The sequence below is a fragment of the Thermothelomyces heterothallicus genome, assembly GCF_042370625.1.
Source record: "Thermothelomyces heterothallicus CBS 202.75 unplaced genomic scaffold P884_scaffold_34, whole genome shotgun sequence".
Lineage (NCBI taxonomy): Eukaryota > Fungi > Ascomycota > Sordariomycetes > Sordariales > Chaetomiaceae > Thermothelomyces > Thermothelomyces heterothallicus.
In genome coordinates, this window is record NW_027192595.1 from 60132 (window position 1) to 74334 (window position 14203).

The 14203-nt window shown below is 56.3% G+C and overlaps 4 protein-coding genes across 4 annotated transcripts; 1 reads left to right on the forward strand and 3 right to left on the reverse strand.

Moving 5' to 3' along the window:
- Window positions 1-1138: 1138 nt before the first annotated feature.
- Window positions 1139-2757, reverse strand: P884DRAFT_280731 (uncharacterized protein; the record flags this gene model as incomplete). The annotated part of the gene is made up of 2 exons (XM_069443470.1): window positions 1139-2236; window positions 2299-2757. The coding sequence occupies 2 exons, from the start codon at window positions 2755-2757 to the stop codon at window positions 1139-1141; spliced, it is 1557 nt and encodes a 518-aa protein (XP_069293913.1).
- A 1047-nt stretch (window positions 2758-3804) lies between these two features.
- Window positions 3805-5275, reverse strand: P884DRAFT_211028 (2-oxoacid dehydrogenases acyltransferase-domain-containing protein; the record flags this gene model as incomplete). The annotated part of the gene is made up of 2 exons (XM_069439049.1): window positions 3805-4878; window positions 4964-5275. 2 exons carry the CDS (start codon window positions 5273-5275, stop codon window positions 3805-3807), a joined length of 1386 nt encoding a protein of 461 aa, XP_069293914.1.
- A 1205-nt stretch (window positions 5276-6480) lies between these two features.
- P884DRAFT_210922 (uncharacterized protein) lies at window positions 6481-12137 on the forward strand (the record flags this gene model as incomplete). The annotated part of the gene is made up of 2 exons (XM_069439036.1): window positions 6481-7740; window positions 7800-12137. The coding sequence occupies 2 exons, from the start codon at window positions 6481-6483 to the stop codon at window positions 12135-12137; spliced, it is 5598 nt and encodes a 1865-aa protein (XP_069293915.1).
- Window positions 12138-12794: 657 nt separating this feature from the next.
- P884DRAFT_280734 (uncharacterized protein) lies at window positions 12795-14043 on the reverse strand (the record flags this gene model as incomplete). The annotated part of the gene is made up of 2 exons (XM_069443471.1): window positions 12795-13864; window positions 13923-14043. The coding sequence occupies 2 exons, from the start codon at window positions 14041-14043 to the stop codon at window positions 12795-12797; spliced, it is 1191 nt and encodes a 396-aa protein (XP_069293916.1).
- Between the last annotated feature and the right edge of the window lie 160 nt (window positions 14044-14203).

The following is a 14203-nucleotide window of genomic DNA, read 5'->3' on the forward strand; positions in this document are numbered from 1 at the left end:
GCTCGTGGAGTACCTGCACTATCATTCTAGTGAGAAATACAGCCAATAGACGAAAAACCATCCACCACCACCAGCACCCGGGAGGTCGAAGAGCACGGGTTGCCCGACCGTGTAACATCGGGTCCAGTGGGCCAAGCCGAGATCTTCATACAACGCAGATATCTGTGCGACAATTCAAATGCGCCAGGTCTAGCCAGGAACGGCTATTTTTCGCTACGAAGAGAGTTGCGCACATACGGAGTAGTTATGCATGAATCAGCAACAAAACCAGAGAGGCATGCGACCTGCCGGAATGACCGGAGATAAAAAAAAGATGGTTTCCACACCAACACAGTGTTCCACAGACAACTCCCCCACCCAAGTCCGGGCCGGCCTGCATGACACGCGAGAGCACCCGGTTCGTTTCTACGCATAGTTACACTATATGTAATTCGTAGTATAGTTAGTTCGGACTGGCCTGGGTGCACGGGGGCTGAGTGGACAGAGAAAGAAAAGCCCCGAAGTGACGGTTGGTTGCCGGCTGTCGCCCTGTTTACCGTGTCTGTCATGACGAGAACACCGAATGGCCCGGCCACCGAAAGATAGCGGAAGCACAAACGCGAAGAACACGCGAAAGGCACTTCCGTTTTGTATGGCAAAATCTCTGGCGTTGCACGATTGCGGTTGCTGACTCAGCAGGCACGGCGTATCGCTCGCCCGAGGCTTTGCCGGACGAGATCCATTCTCGTTCCCCAGGCCATCGCCGCCTCTAACAATTATAAACGGCGCCGGAAAGAGATGCCAGAAGGCTTCGCCTATGCTACTTTATTTATACCTATTAGAGTCCTTTAGAATCCCTTATTCTATATATATATATAATAACATAAATGCCTACAAGACTCCATTTAGATCTCTATAAATTGTTATAGGCCGAGGGAGAGGGAGTGGTTTGAAAGAGAACAAGCCAAGATGGAGAGGGAAAAGGCTGAAGCGAGAGAGAAGATGGAGAAGGAAAGGCAGGAGAGGGAGAAGGAGAGGGAAAAGGAGGAGAGAGAGAAGGAGAAGCAGAAAGAGAAGGAGAAGTAAGCCAGGAGATAGCATGGGTCAATGTCTATTACCGATATGAAGATTAAAGTCTAGCCTTAGCTACTATAGTTAGTTACACCAATCCCCAAATCGCCCTTTTGAACAGGGAGCCCAGTTCTTTCTCATACTTTTCGTTGTCGGCGACCTTGCTCCTGACGACGGCGGCGGACTCCTGGCACCAATACTCAGAGAGAACTTCCTCCACCTTGCAAGAAAAGGGACAGTACCTAGGAGAAATGTGATCCTGTACAAGGTAGAAGATAGCATCCACGCATGTAAGACAACGCCAGAACCATACCGCCCCAGACTCCCAACTCCCACGCATAATACGCGCCAGTGCTGGCTTATCACCTCCGGTCATCGTACCCTCCTCCTTCTCGAGTATGTCCATGAACTCCCGACGGACCTGGTCAAACTGGGAGAGATCATCCCCGACGAGCTCGTCGATGTAGCGTCCCGTGAGCCAGTAAGGCACGGCGAGCATCTCCGCGGGTAGGGAGCAGATCCACTCCAGATCAATTAGGCAGGTGATGTTCCAGTCGTCGTCGACCAAGATGTTGCTTGCGTGGAGGTCGGTGAGCTGGAGATGGAAGGGCCCGGCACGGCGCTCCCGGGAGACGTAGAAATGCGAGACTGTCCTAAGCAGCGCCATGGCGGCCATCTGGCCACGGCAGTCGGCGGCGTCGAAGACGGCATTCCGGTGGGCGAGGAAGCTCCCGTCGTGGAGCGCGAGCATATCTGCGACGAACGGCTCAGGACAGCTATACGTTTCGTCACTCGGCATCGTCCTCGGCGCGCCGCCATTCTCCAGGATGGCGACGCAGCAGGGCAGCGGCCGGTTCGTCAGCGTCACCGTACCGTCGGCGTTGAACCGAAACGAACCTATCCGAGGCTGCGGGACGCGGGCCAGGGAGAGCATCACGCGGGCCAAGCCTCGGAACAGCGTTCGCCGCTTGGTCTGGTCGCACCGGCGCTCACTCCATGTGTCAGAAAGCATACGCCCCGTATCTGGGCCGACGTACTCGAGCAGCATATATGCGGCGGGAAGACGCAGGCTGGTGGGGTGGGCGGCGTAGCGTGAGAGAGTCTGGTACCCGAGGAGGCCGCGGAGGTGGCGTCGGATTGCGCGCCAGAAGCGAACGTAAAACGGCATTTGTCGCTCATGTGTGAACTATCAGAAGACGAGGTCAGCGAGGAAGATGAGGTCGGCGGCGTGAAGTCCAGGCGACCTACATGGCGGTGGTCAGAGAAGCCGAAGCCGTACAGGTGAGGGATGCGGACGTCGGGGCACCAGTCCTGCATCCACGCGTACGTCCCTACCTCGCAGCTCAGCTTCTCATCCACTGTGCCTGGGTACCTGGCTTCTGCGAGCTTGTGTGGCATGGGGCAGCGAAAGATGAGCCTCCTGGGAACGCCGTGGGCGCCTCCCGGCCGCGTCTCGACCGGCACGCAGACGTTGAAGCCGCCTCGGATCCATCGGTCGCATGGTGCAACAGTGCAAGAATCCCTATCGCCAAGCCACAGATGGTGCCTGACAAGAGACTCGATCGTTCCCCTGTTGTCCCAGAGCACCCGGCAGAACTCCTCCGCCGCTGCCAAATGCGCTGCCTGCTTGATGACGTCCGCGTTCTTCCTGAGGGCCGACGAATAAGTGATGGGCCCCCGGTGGTCTAGCCGAATGGTGGCTGGCATCGGCCAGGACCAGGCGTGCCTAATTACGATGATGGCAGGATCCTCGGGCGAGGGGTATACGACGCGCAATGTTGGGCGCGCGACGAGAGAGAGATCGATGTTGACTTTGGACGCGGGACCCCACATGCGTACCCCAGTTTTCGAGCCGGTACCGATTGACTGCGCAGTACGGAATAAGGACGGAATACTCCGTACAGTTTAAGTTTATTCCGTACAAATTACTGAGAGCTTTAAACAAATAGGGCTGTCGAAGGCACCACGGAACTATGCCAAGGGCTACGACGGCCATTGAGGACCTCCACTGTGGTGCGAGCCAAGCTCGTTTCCCATTCAACACATTACGAACACATACAACGTTCTCACGGCGACCAAAGAATCTGACGCCGCCAACGACTTCTGTGATGGAAGGTAACGCCCAAACCCCAGAGCCCAAATCCCCTGCAAACAGGACCCGTGACTCGGAAGGGAACTTGACCGTGTGTGGAAGAGCATGTCTGGTCGTCCTGGTCTCTCCCGAACACGATGCCCGTAAGATACTTTGTTTCGGAGCGGTCGCTTTCGCGCGCTTTTTGGACTGGTCACAGAAAGCTTGTTTATTGCTCTTAATTTCATGGCCAAGTCGACCGTAGCTATGCAGGCCCACAAGAGACGAGGCTTCTAGGACGCGGCCATAACTCCATGCTTGATTAAACAACCCTGACCATGATTAATATGAGGACAATGTACAAATAACAAGACAAAGGAGATCCTGTATTCCCAGCACCGAGATGTAGAACTGCGCCGGAGTGGTCATTCCAACTTGAACCACTTATCCGTAGGTTCATGTGATTGGCCGTGCCCGAAGAGTCATCCAGGTACGGCATGCCACAGGAACGGTTGACTGCGTAAACTTTCCCACACAACCAACTCCTCTCCTTGCACCAGATTCCCGGGTCTTTCTATCAAGGGCTATCAGGGTCGGGGTCCAGATCACTCCTCACGCCCCACCCCCAGCGCTTCATCCACTCTTGCCTTCTTCGTAACGAGATCCCTGATCAGAGGAGACCTCTAGAGAAGTAGCTCAAGAGGGTTCTCGATAACCTTCTTAAGCTCGCGCATCCACTCGGCACCAACTGCACCGTCAATGACCTTGTGATCGAAGCTGCCAGTGAGAACAATCTGGTCATCCCACTCAACACCGGTCGTGCCATCCTCGTTCTCAGCCGGGACAGCAACCTTCTTGGTGCTGCCGACTGCCAGGATGGCCGCCTGTGGGGGGTTGATAACAGCGGTGAAACGCTCAACGGCGGGGTTCATGCCCATGTTGGAGATGCTAATGGTACCTCCCTGGTACTCCTCGGGCTTGAGCTTGTTGTCGCGAGCCTTCTTGGCGAGCTCCTTGACGGTGGACGAGATGCTCTCGAGGCCCTTGCCCTCGACGCCCTTGACGATGGGGGTGATTAGGCCGCTAGGGGTCGACACGGCAACCGAAACGTCAACTGTGTTGAACTGGCGGATGACACCATCGCGCCAAGAGCTGTTGACGGCCGGGACCTTCTTGCAAGCCACCGCCATGGCCTTGATGAGGAAGTCATTGACTGAAAGCTTATACTTGCCCTCGGCGCTGCTGTTCAGGGCTTGACGGAGCTTCAGCAGCTTGGAGACGGAAACGGTCGAGGTGACGAAGTAGTGGGGGTTCTCCGAGACGGACTCCTTCAGACGCGACGCGATGGTCTTGCGCATGCCGCTGATGGGAATGTCCTCGTACGAAGCACCCGAGACGGCGGCAGTGGCGGTTGCAGCCGGAGTGGACAACGCCTTCTTGACATCCTCCTCGGTGATCTTGCCGCCAGGACCAGTTCCCTTCAAGCTCTTCAGCGGCACGCCATTCTCGATGGCGAGTCTCTTAGCAGCGGCCGAAATGTTGGGCTCGCGGTCGAGGGCGGTCTCGAGCTTGCCGCCAAATCCGGTATCCTCGGGCTCGGAGGCAAGGGTCGGGGCCGGGGCCGGGGTCGGAGCAGACTCAGACTTTGGCTCTTCTTTCTTCGCTGGCGCGGGAGCAGCTTCACCGCCAGCATCCTGGAGCGAGAAATTCTCAAAGGCGCTCACATCGGTCCCTTCCTCGACGAGAACGGCAATTGGCTGCGGTGGTTGGGTCAGATTAACCATCCATCTAGTCCAAGTGGGTTCTGTCAGTGGCACAGTTGGGAAAATCCGCGCAACTTACATTGCCCACCGCGACGTCCTTCTCTCCGGTCTCCTTGAGGATCTTGGCCAGAACACCCTCCTCCTGGAACTCAAAGTCCATCTGAGCTTTATCGGTCTCGATCTCGACGAGCACCTCGCCCGGTGAGATCAATTCGCCAACCTTCTTCTGCCATGCGCCAATATTACCCGATGTCATGGTCGGCGACAGCGCCGGCATTTTGACGATGGTATGCGGAGGGTACGAGGCATACCACCTTGTTAAGCTGGGAACAACAGCGCGTGCAAATCTGGCATGCTGCAGCGCTTGCCTCCGAATCGCAGGGACGAGCATTTTGAATGTGGATTAAAAGCGAAAGCGTTGAACACGCGCGGAGAGAAACGCAAGAATTCGAATGCGCGGACCCGGGAACGTCGAACGCTGTCCCAGATATGCCCGCGGCGGCGTGAAGCCAATTGAGGTGGAATGGGTTGGGAAGGGAGCTGGAAATGAAAAAAAGAAAGGGAAAGCCGGAAAGAGGAGGGTGATGCTGGTGGTGATGCAGGTTGGGGACCAGTTTTTTTTGGCGGATTCAACTCGTTGGGAAGCTTACCTTAGCTTCCGTTCACCAAAATCTCGACAGCGACCAGGATGGGATGGACCCTGCACCAATGAGCTTTGGCGCTGCGCTAAGGCAATGCACCGACCACGCCCAAGCCACATGAGACCCCCAAAGCTCAGTTATCAAGAAGCTGCGCTGGCGTATCCGAGATAGGGCGAAAATTGGCCGAACAGGTTTCGCGCCCCGTTTTTCTGGACAATAGCATAACTTAACCATCACATTGTGTGTATGCTTTCCACTTTATGAACGACAACGTAATTCAGTCGTCCTTCTCCCATATCCGCGCGGCTGGTTCTTCCTACTGTCCAGTTCCCTATCACTCGTTTCAAGTTGCTCAGCCACAGGTGGAGAGTGGACGAGAGATTTGTTGGTCTCGTTTCCGGTGGTGGAATCGGAGCGCCTGGAATCTCGCGAAGCGGGTGGGTCCTGAGCACGCCGCGGGCTGTCTTGCCCAGGGACCCGGCACGGCGATCGCAGTGCTGACCAGCTGGCTGCCGCGTCAGTTAGGGGACCGGGACCCACCATGAGCGACCGCGGATGTTTGCTGTCATCTTCACGACGATTTCCTCGGTTCAGACAGTACCTTGCGACGACGATTGCGCGCGTAAGTGCACGGGACTCGGCCTCTTACCTCCTAGACCACCGGGAGTTTGTTTTCAATTTTTTCAATGTTCATTTTGGCGGCTTAATTCTCATTCCCGGTAGCTCCTGCTGCAAAGCGCCTCGCGGAGACGCCCAATCGCAACTTCGGGCTGAAGAGCAGTCAAGACAGTTGGGAAGGACAGTAGGGCATCAAGCAAAGACGCCGCAGGGTTCGACGACGACGAACATCCCTCACTCGACACACCCTTCTTTCGCCTCTCCGAAGATCACCGATGCTCGTTGACCGGCTTCTGCGAATGGCCATCTGTCCCTAGAGGAGGAAACGCCCCGCGCCATGAGCTCCCTAAAATTCGTGGTGTCCTCGCTGGACATCATCGCTGCACATGCCGGTCGCAACAAGCAACTGGCCGAGCTGGCCGAGAAGGCGCTCGCCGCCCTTAACGAGAACGACCAGCAGCTGCCGGACCCCGAGGTCGTTTTCGCGCCTTTGCAGCTTGCCACCAAATCGGGCACGATCCCCCTCACCACAACGGCCCTTGATTGCATCGGGAAACTGATCTCTTCCTCGTACTTCTCCGCACCATCCTCCTCGGCAGCCCAGGATGGCGCCGAGCGAGCGCCCCTCATCGAACGGGCCATCGATACCATCTGCGACTGCTTCCAGGGCGAGGCGACGCTGGTCGAGATCCAGCTGCAGATTGTCAAATCACTGCTCGCCGCAGTGCTTAACGACAAGATTATCGTGCATGGCGCCGGGTTGTTGAAGGCTGTGCGACAGGTTTACAACATCTTCCTGCTCTCCCGGAGCACGGCAAACCAGCAAGTGGCACAAGGGACGCTCACCCAAATGGTGGGCACCGTATTCGAGAGAGTCAAAACTAGGCTACACATGAAGGAGGCACGGGCGAACCTCGACAAGCTCAAGGCTAGCCGGAGCAGTTTGGCTGTTGACCATCCCGAGGACCAGGAAGATCAGGATAATCAGACCGACAAGGCCGACAGCGAAGAGGCCAATGAAACCGTCTCGGACGCTACTCCCTCTGCCGCCCCTGATGAAACGGCAGGGAAGCTGACCTTGAAAGACTTGGAGCACCGGAAGAGTTTCGATGACTCTCACATGGGCGATGGCCCTACAATGGTCAGCCAGGTGAAACCCGTCAAGAGGGCGGCGCGGTCGGTGTCCGAGCAGAGTGCCGCCGAGAGCTCCAGCGAGGATACGCCAGAATCCCTTGACGCCGAGGACGAAGCCTATATACGCGATGCTTATCTTGTTTTCCGGTCATTTTGCAACCTGTCAACGAAGATCCTCCCACCTGATCAACTTTACGATACCCGTGGACAACCTATGCGCTCCAAGTTGATCTCGCTCCATCTCATTCACACACTCCTCAACAACCACATTACCGTCTTCACGTCACCGCTGTGTACCATCAGGAACACGAAGAACAATGAGCCTACGACTTTCCTGCAAGCTATCAAGTATTATCTTTGCCTGAGCATCACCCGCAATGGAGCAAGTTCTGTTGATAGGGTATTTGAAGTTTGTTGTGAAATCTTCTGGTTGATGCTGAAGTACATGAGGTCCTCTTTCAAGGTCGGTCGCAGGCCCCATACTGGCAGCTGCACAATTGCTAAGCTAATGTACAAACACAGAACGAAATCGAGGTGTTCCTCAGCGAGATTTACCTTGCTCTCCTCGCACGGAGGAACGCCCCACTGTCACAGAAACTTACCTTCGTTGGGATATTGAAGAGGTTGTGCGAGGACCCACGAGCCTTGGTGGAATTGTACCTCAACTACGACTGTGACCGCAACGTGGAGAATATCTTCCAAAGGATAGTGGAGGACCTGTCAAGGTTTGCGACGGCGTCGATACCCATCAATCCCGCCCAGGAGCAACATTACGAAGACAACCACTCAAAGTACGCGCCGACCGGGGAGTGGCAGATCAAGAGCGTGCTCCCACCGCCGCTGTCTGTATCGCTGATCGCGACACAACACGAACAGGATAGCGAGGTACCAAAAGAGTATCTCATGAAGCGTGTGGCATTGGATTCTCTCGTCGAGACGCTCAGGTCGCTGGTGAACTGGTCGCAGCCCGGGAGGTTCGAAGCCAACGGGACTGGAGCTGACGTACAGAGGCGGCCCTCGAGTGACGATGTTAGAGACTCGATCGATCCTTCGGCCAGCGAAACGGCGTCGCGCCTGGAAACACCTGTCGCTCCCTCGACCCCAGTCATTGACGACGACCCGGACCAGCTGGAAAAGGAAAAGGCCAGGAAGACGGCCTTGGCCAACGCCATCAAGCTCTTCAACTATAAACCAAAGCATGGCATCAAGCTTCTCATCAAAGAGGGTTTCATCCCCAGCGACTCGAACGAGGATATCGCTCGGTTCCTTCTGCACGAGGATCGCCTGGACAAGGCGCAGATCGGCGAGTATCTCGGCGAGGGTGACCAAAAGAATGTCGAAATCATGCACGCATTCGTCGACATGATGGATTTCAGTAAAAAGCGCTTCGTCGATGCGCTACGCGAGTTCCTCCAGGCTTTCCGCTTGCCGGGAGAGGCGCAGAAGATTGACCGTTTCATGCTCAAGTTTGCTCACCGCTACATGACGGGCAACCCCAACGCGTTCGCAAACGCCGACACCCCATACGTGCTTGCGTACTCCGTCATCCTACTCAACACGGACCTCCACAGTTCTAAGGTGATGCGGCGCATGTCTAAGGAGGACTTTATCAAGAACAACCGTGGCATTAACGACAACGCTGATCTCCCCGACGAGTACCTCATTGGCATTTATGAGGATATCCAGAAAAACGAGATCGTTCTAAAGAGTGAGCGAGAGGCGGCGGCGGCATCCGGGCTTCTACAACCGCAGGCAACCGGTCTGGCAGCCGGGATCGGGCAAGCCTTGTCGAACGTGGGCCGCGATCTGCAACGGGAAGCATACGTGCAACAGTCTGAGGAGATTTCGCTGAGATCAGAACAGCTCTTTCGGAATTTGTATCGCAGCCAGCGCAAAAGCGCCAGCAAAGCAGGTGCAAAGTTCATCTCGGCCACCTCGTTCAGACACGTCGGGCCCATGTTTGACGCGACATGGATGTCCTTCTTTTCCACTCTCTCCAGCCTCACTCAGAAAACTCACAACCTCGAGGTCAACAAGCTATGTCTGGAGGGCATGAAGCTGGCCACCAAAATTGCCTGTCATTTCGATCTTTCCACGCCGCGCGAAGCCTTCATCTCGTTCTTCAGGAACACGGCCAACCTCAACAATCCCCGGGAGATGCAGGCCAAGAACGTTGAGGCCTTGAAAGTCCTCCTTGATCTTGCTCAGACCGAGGGCAACCATCTCAAGGAGTCATGGAAAGACGTGCTCATGTGCATCAGCCAGCTCGACCGCCTTCAGTTGATATCGGGGGGTGTTGATGAGAGCGCGGTGCCCGACGTCTCGAGGGCTCGGTTCGTGCCGCCACCCCAGCGCACAGACACCACGGACTCTCGCAAGTCGACGTCCTCGGCCAGGAGAGGCAGGCCACGGGCTCATACTGGACCCCAGGGTGTCTCGCTGGAAATTGCGCTCGAGAGCAGATCCGACGACGTGATCAAGAGCGTTGACAGAATCTTCACAAACACTGCCAGTCTGTCCAGAGACGCCATCATTCATTTTGCCAGGGCATTGACAGAAGTCAGCTGGGATGAGATCAAAGTGTCGGGGTCGAACGATTCTCCCCGCACGTACAGTCTCCAGAAGATTGTCGAGATCAGCTACTACAACATGACGCGTGTCAGGTTCGAATGGAGCCATATCTGGGACGTTCTCGGAGAGCACTTCAACCGAGTCGGCTGCCACGCCAACACGGCCATCGTCTTTTTTGCGCTAGATTCGCTCCGCCAACTCTCGATGCGCTTTTTGGAGATTGAGGAATTGGCAGGTTTCAAGTTCCAAAAAGACTTCCTCAAGCCTTTCGAGCATGTCATGTCAAACTCCAACAACGTTACCGTCAAGGACATGGTACTCCGATGCCTCATCCAGATGATCCAGGCCAAGGGCGAGAATATCCGTTCCGGTTGGAGGACCATGTTCGGAGTCTTTACCGTGGCGGCGCGGGAGCCTTACGAAAGCATTGTCAATCTCGCGTACGAAAACGTTACGCAGGTTTACAAGTCCAGGTTTGGCGTCGTTATCTCCCAGGGCGCCTTCACTGATCTCATCGTCTGCCTCACTGAATTTTCCAAGAACACAAGATTCCAAAAGAAGAGCCTGCAAGCCATGGAACTGTTGAAGTCCATCATCCCTACGATGCTCAAGACGCCCGAATGCCCCCTCTCCCACAAGCCAGGTGGGAACGCCGATCAGGCCGAGTCGAATGTCAAAACATCAGGCCCGCAAACTCGCACATCGGTTGAGGAAGGGTTCTGGTTCCCGGTGCTCTTTGCGTTTCACGACGTGCTCATGACCGGGGAGGATCTGGAGGTGCGGTCAAACGCGCTCAACTATTTCTTCGAGACGCTGTTGCGATATGGTGGCGACTTCCCCTCCGAGTTCTGGGACATCCTCTGGAGACAGCAGCTCTACCCCATCTTCATGGTCCTTCGATCACGGCCGGAGATGACCAACGCCCTGAATCACGAGGAGTTGTCCGTCTGGCTGTCTACAACCATGATCCAGGCGCTTCGCAACATGATCACTCTATTCACTCACTACTTCGAAGCTCTCGAGTACATGCTGGACAGGTTTCTAGAGCTGCTCGCCCTCTGCATTTGCCAGGAGAACGACACGATTGCTCGGATAGGGAGCAACTGCTTGCAGCAGCTCATCCTTCAGAACGTTACAAAATTCACCCCCGAGCACTGGGCCAAGATCGTGGGCGCATTCTGTGAGCTATTCGAGAGGACGACGGCATACCAGCTCTTCTCTGCGACAACCATCAACTCTACCGCGTCACTGTCCCCTCCGCCTAACGGATTGGAACTTGGGGGTGCCACAAGCCCGACGTCGGAAGCCCCACCAGACGAGAAGTCTCTCAAGATCAACGGCAACGAAACAAACGGGGACTCAACAGCGCCGGAATCGACTCACGGCGACGCCGGCGGTGCCGATGCACCGACAGGGACCAACGCATCCGCTCCGACCGCATCTTCTCAACCCGAGACCGCCCCGTCACAACAACTCGAAGAATTTAAGCCCGCAAATCCGCTCCAGCAACAACCTGTTGTAGTCACCGCCGCCCGCCGCCGCTTCTTCAACCGCATCATCTCCCGCTGCGTGCTCCAGCTGCTCATGATCGAAACGGTCAACGAGCTCTTCAGCAACGACGCCGTGTATGCGCAAATCCCGTCTCAAGAGCTTCTCCGACTCATGGCGCTGCTAAAGAAATCTTTCCTCTTTGCCAAGCGCTTCAACGCAGACAAAGACCTGCGCATGCGCCTCTGGCGCGAGGGTTTCATGAAGCAGCCGCCCAACCTGCTGAAGCAGGAATCCGGCAGCGCCGCGACGTATGTGTCGATCCTGTTCCGCATGTTTGGCGACACGTCGCCCGAGCGGATGGGCAGCAAGGCCGACGTCGAGAGCGCGCTGGTGCCGCTGTGTCGCGACATCATACGCGGATACATCAATCTCGATGAGGAGAGCCAGCACAGGAATATCGTGGCCTGGCGACCGGTCGTGGTCGACGTGCTCGAGGGGTATGCCGCGTTCCCCCGCGACGCATTTGCGGCGCATATTCACAGTTTTTACCCTCTCGTTGTGGAGCTGCTGGGGAAGGATCTTGGCCAGGAGCTCCGGGCCGCGCTGTTGCTGGTTCTGAGGAGGGTCGGAGAAGTTGGGCTGGGGATTGAAGGGATGGGTGCTGCGGCAGCCGGGAGTGGCACGCCCGCAGAGGATGCGAGGCGGAATAGTGTGTTGTCTGCGCCGTCGGTCCGTCCATCACCCAGCATGGACAGCTTGAATGACGACCCGTCGAGGCAGTTCATGGGCAGGACATGATGGCCGAGAAGGTGGGAACGACCTCCTGGTTATGGCCAGGGTTCAGTTCTCGTGGATGAGTTGCTACCACTTGTTTCATAGACTTGTTTGTGAACCCTCGGCCTCAGCGAGCCATGTGTTGTGTACTCTTGTGGTTCATTTATTCTTCCGAGGCGGATGTTGTATTGACTCGTTAATTTGGCTCGAGCCGTTGTAGTGGTCATATCGGAGGCTTGGTTAGGATCGAGAATCGCATCCTGCTTTGAACACAACCACCGATTCCTTGCGTGATGGTTTATTTCACTTGTCTGGCTGGTTCGCTTATTCCGCAGTCGCGTCTTGGCTCTTCTGCGTTCGAATAACTTTTTTCAGCAAAACTCTGACCGAAGGCCAATGAGACAGGGAGTCAGGATCTCATCCCGAGCATGCGCGGTCATGGAGAGAAGATGCGGCAGAGCTGTGTTCTCGGAGGGTACTAGGATGCAGTGTTTAAGGACATGAAGAGCAGCTACTACTCAGAAGAACGTGACACCAGCCGCAAGTGAAATATCAGTCGACGAGGCTTGCCTGACCTGGGCGAGAGAAGAGAACTCGGAGATGAATGTGGCCATTGAACCGACAGAACCACCGAGTACCAAACAGGACTTTCCGTCCTTGCTGCAATGCTGCTCATCATCATCACCTTACCGGTAGTCGAACCTCCTCCCCAGGCATCACTTCCCGCAGCCATCTCCTCAAGTCCTCCGCCTCTTCCTCTACCGTCCGGTCGGGCAAGCTAAGGAGCGCCTCCCGCAGAATTCCATCCTCGGCCGTCGCCTCGCCGAGGATGGCCCGCAGAGTCTCCAGCTTGGCGTCTGACGGCTCCGTGACGCGCATCAGGCTGACGAGCGTCTCGAAGAAGTCGATTAGGCTGAGGTGCATGAGGGTGTCCGACCTCTGCACCATCCTCAGGGCGGCGTACTGCAGGAGGCCCTCGCCCGGCTGCGGCGGCTTCGGCGACGGCGGGTGCTGCTCCTGCTCCTGTTGCTGCTCCGAGCCGCCGTCGCCGTTGGGCTGCCCGCCAGTGCTTGCGCTTCCGTTCGTGAAGTATGCGGGCGTCGGCGCCGTCATGTTCGAGCTGCTTACGGCGCGGAAGTTGACGGCTGCCAGCCGGGGCAGCAGGCGCAGCACACGGCCCTGGGCGAGGGAGAGCTGGTGCGGGTTGCTGGCCGTGTCCGGGTGGCGGCCCGAGATGAGGTCGAGAAGGGGCAGGTAGAACTGCGGGTCGTTGAAGAGGAGATTCCAGAGCCGGCCATGGCCGGGGGTCTTCCGGAGGCCGAGCTGCGTGTGTGACGATGCGTCGACGGGGCGGGTTGGTGGTGGGGGGGGTGGTAAGGGGCAATCGATGTCGAGCAGGTCACCGAGGACCTTACCCCCCTTTTGACCGACCTCTACTTGCGGAGCGGCGAGCCAACGGCGGATGAAGGACGACAGCAGGTTCGTGTATGAGCAGAAGAACGAGATATCCTGGGGGTTTGCAGCGGCTTTGTGCAAGACGGACATGGCGAGGATGTTGGCAGCTGGCGCTGGGGATTCAAGGGCCTCGACGAGATCGTCGGCTTCCGCTAGTGAGAAGATATCGGAGAACGAAACGGGGCCCAAGAGCTTGATTGTCAGGCTCACGATAACAGTGGGGTCCTGTGTGTATTGCTTGAGGAGTGTCGTGAGCCGGGGAAGGAAACGGGGAATCAAAGGCGGGATATTGCTTTCTGTTTCTCCATCAGCTTTGCGTGGTCGTAATTGGATGCAGGGAAAAGAAGAGCCTACCTGTGAGTTGAAGCTCAACATCATCAAACAGTTTCGGGTTCAAAGTTAGAGTAACATCCTGAATGAGATCGTCGATGTGCTTGTCGAGCTCATCCAGCCCGGTAATTGGTGTTGTGTCCATGAGCTTCGCGGAAATTGACGTTCTATTTTTCAGAGAGTGGACAGTCAGATCGTTCAGTAAATAGAGTTGGTCAAAGTTTGTTTGGCTGTTGCGAACCAGGTCATAATAAAGATTGCAAGGCAGTCAGCAGTCGTCAGTTCCGTGTTTAACTTGGTTAACG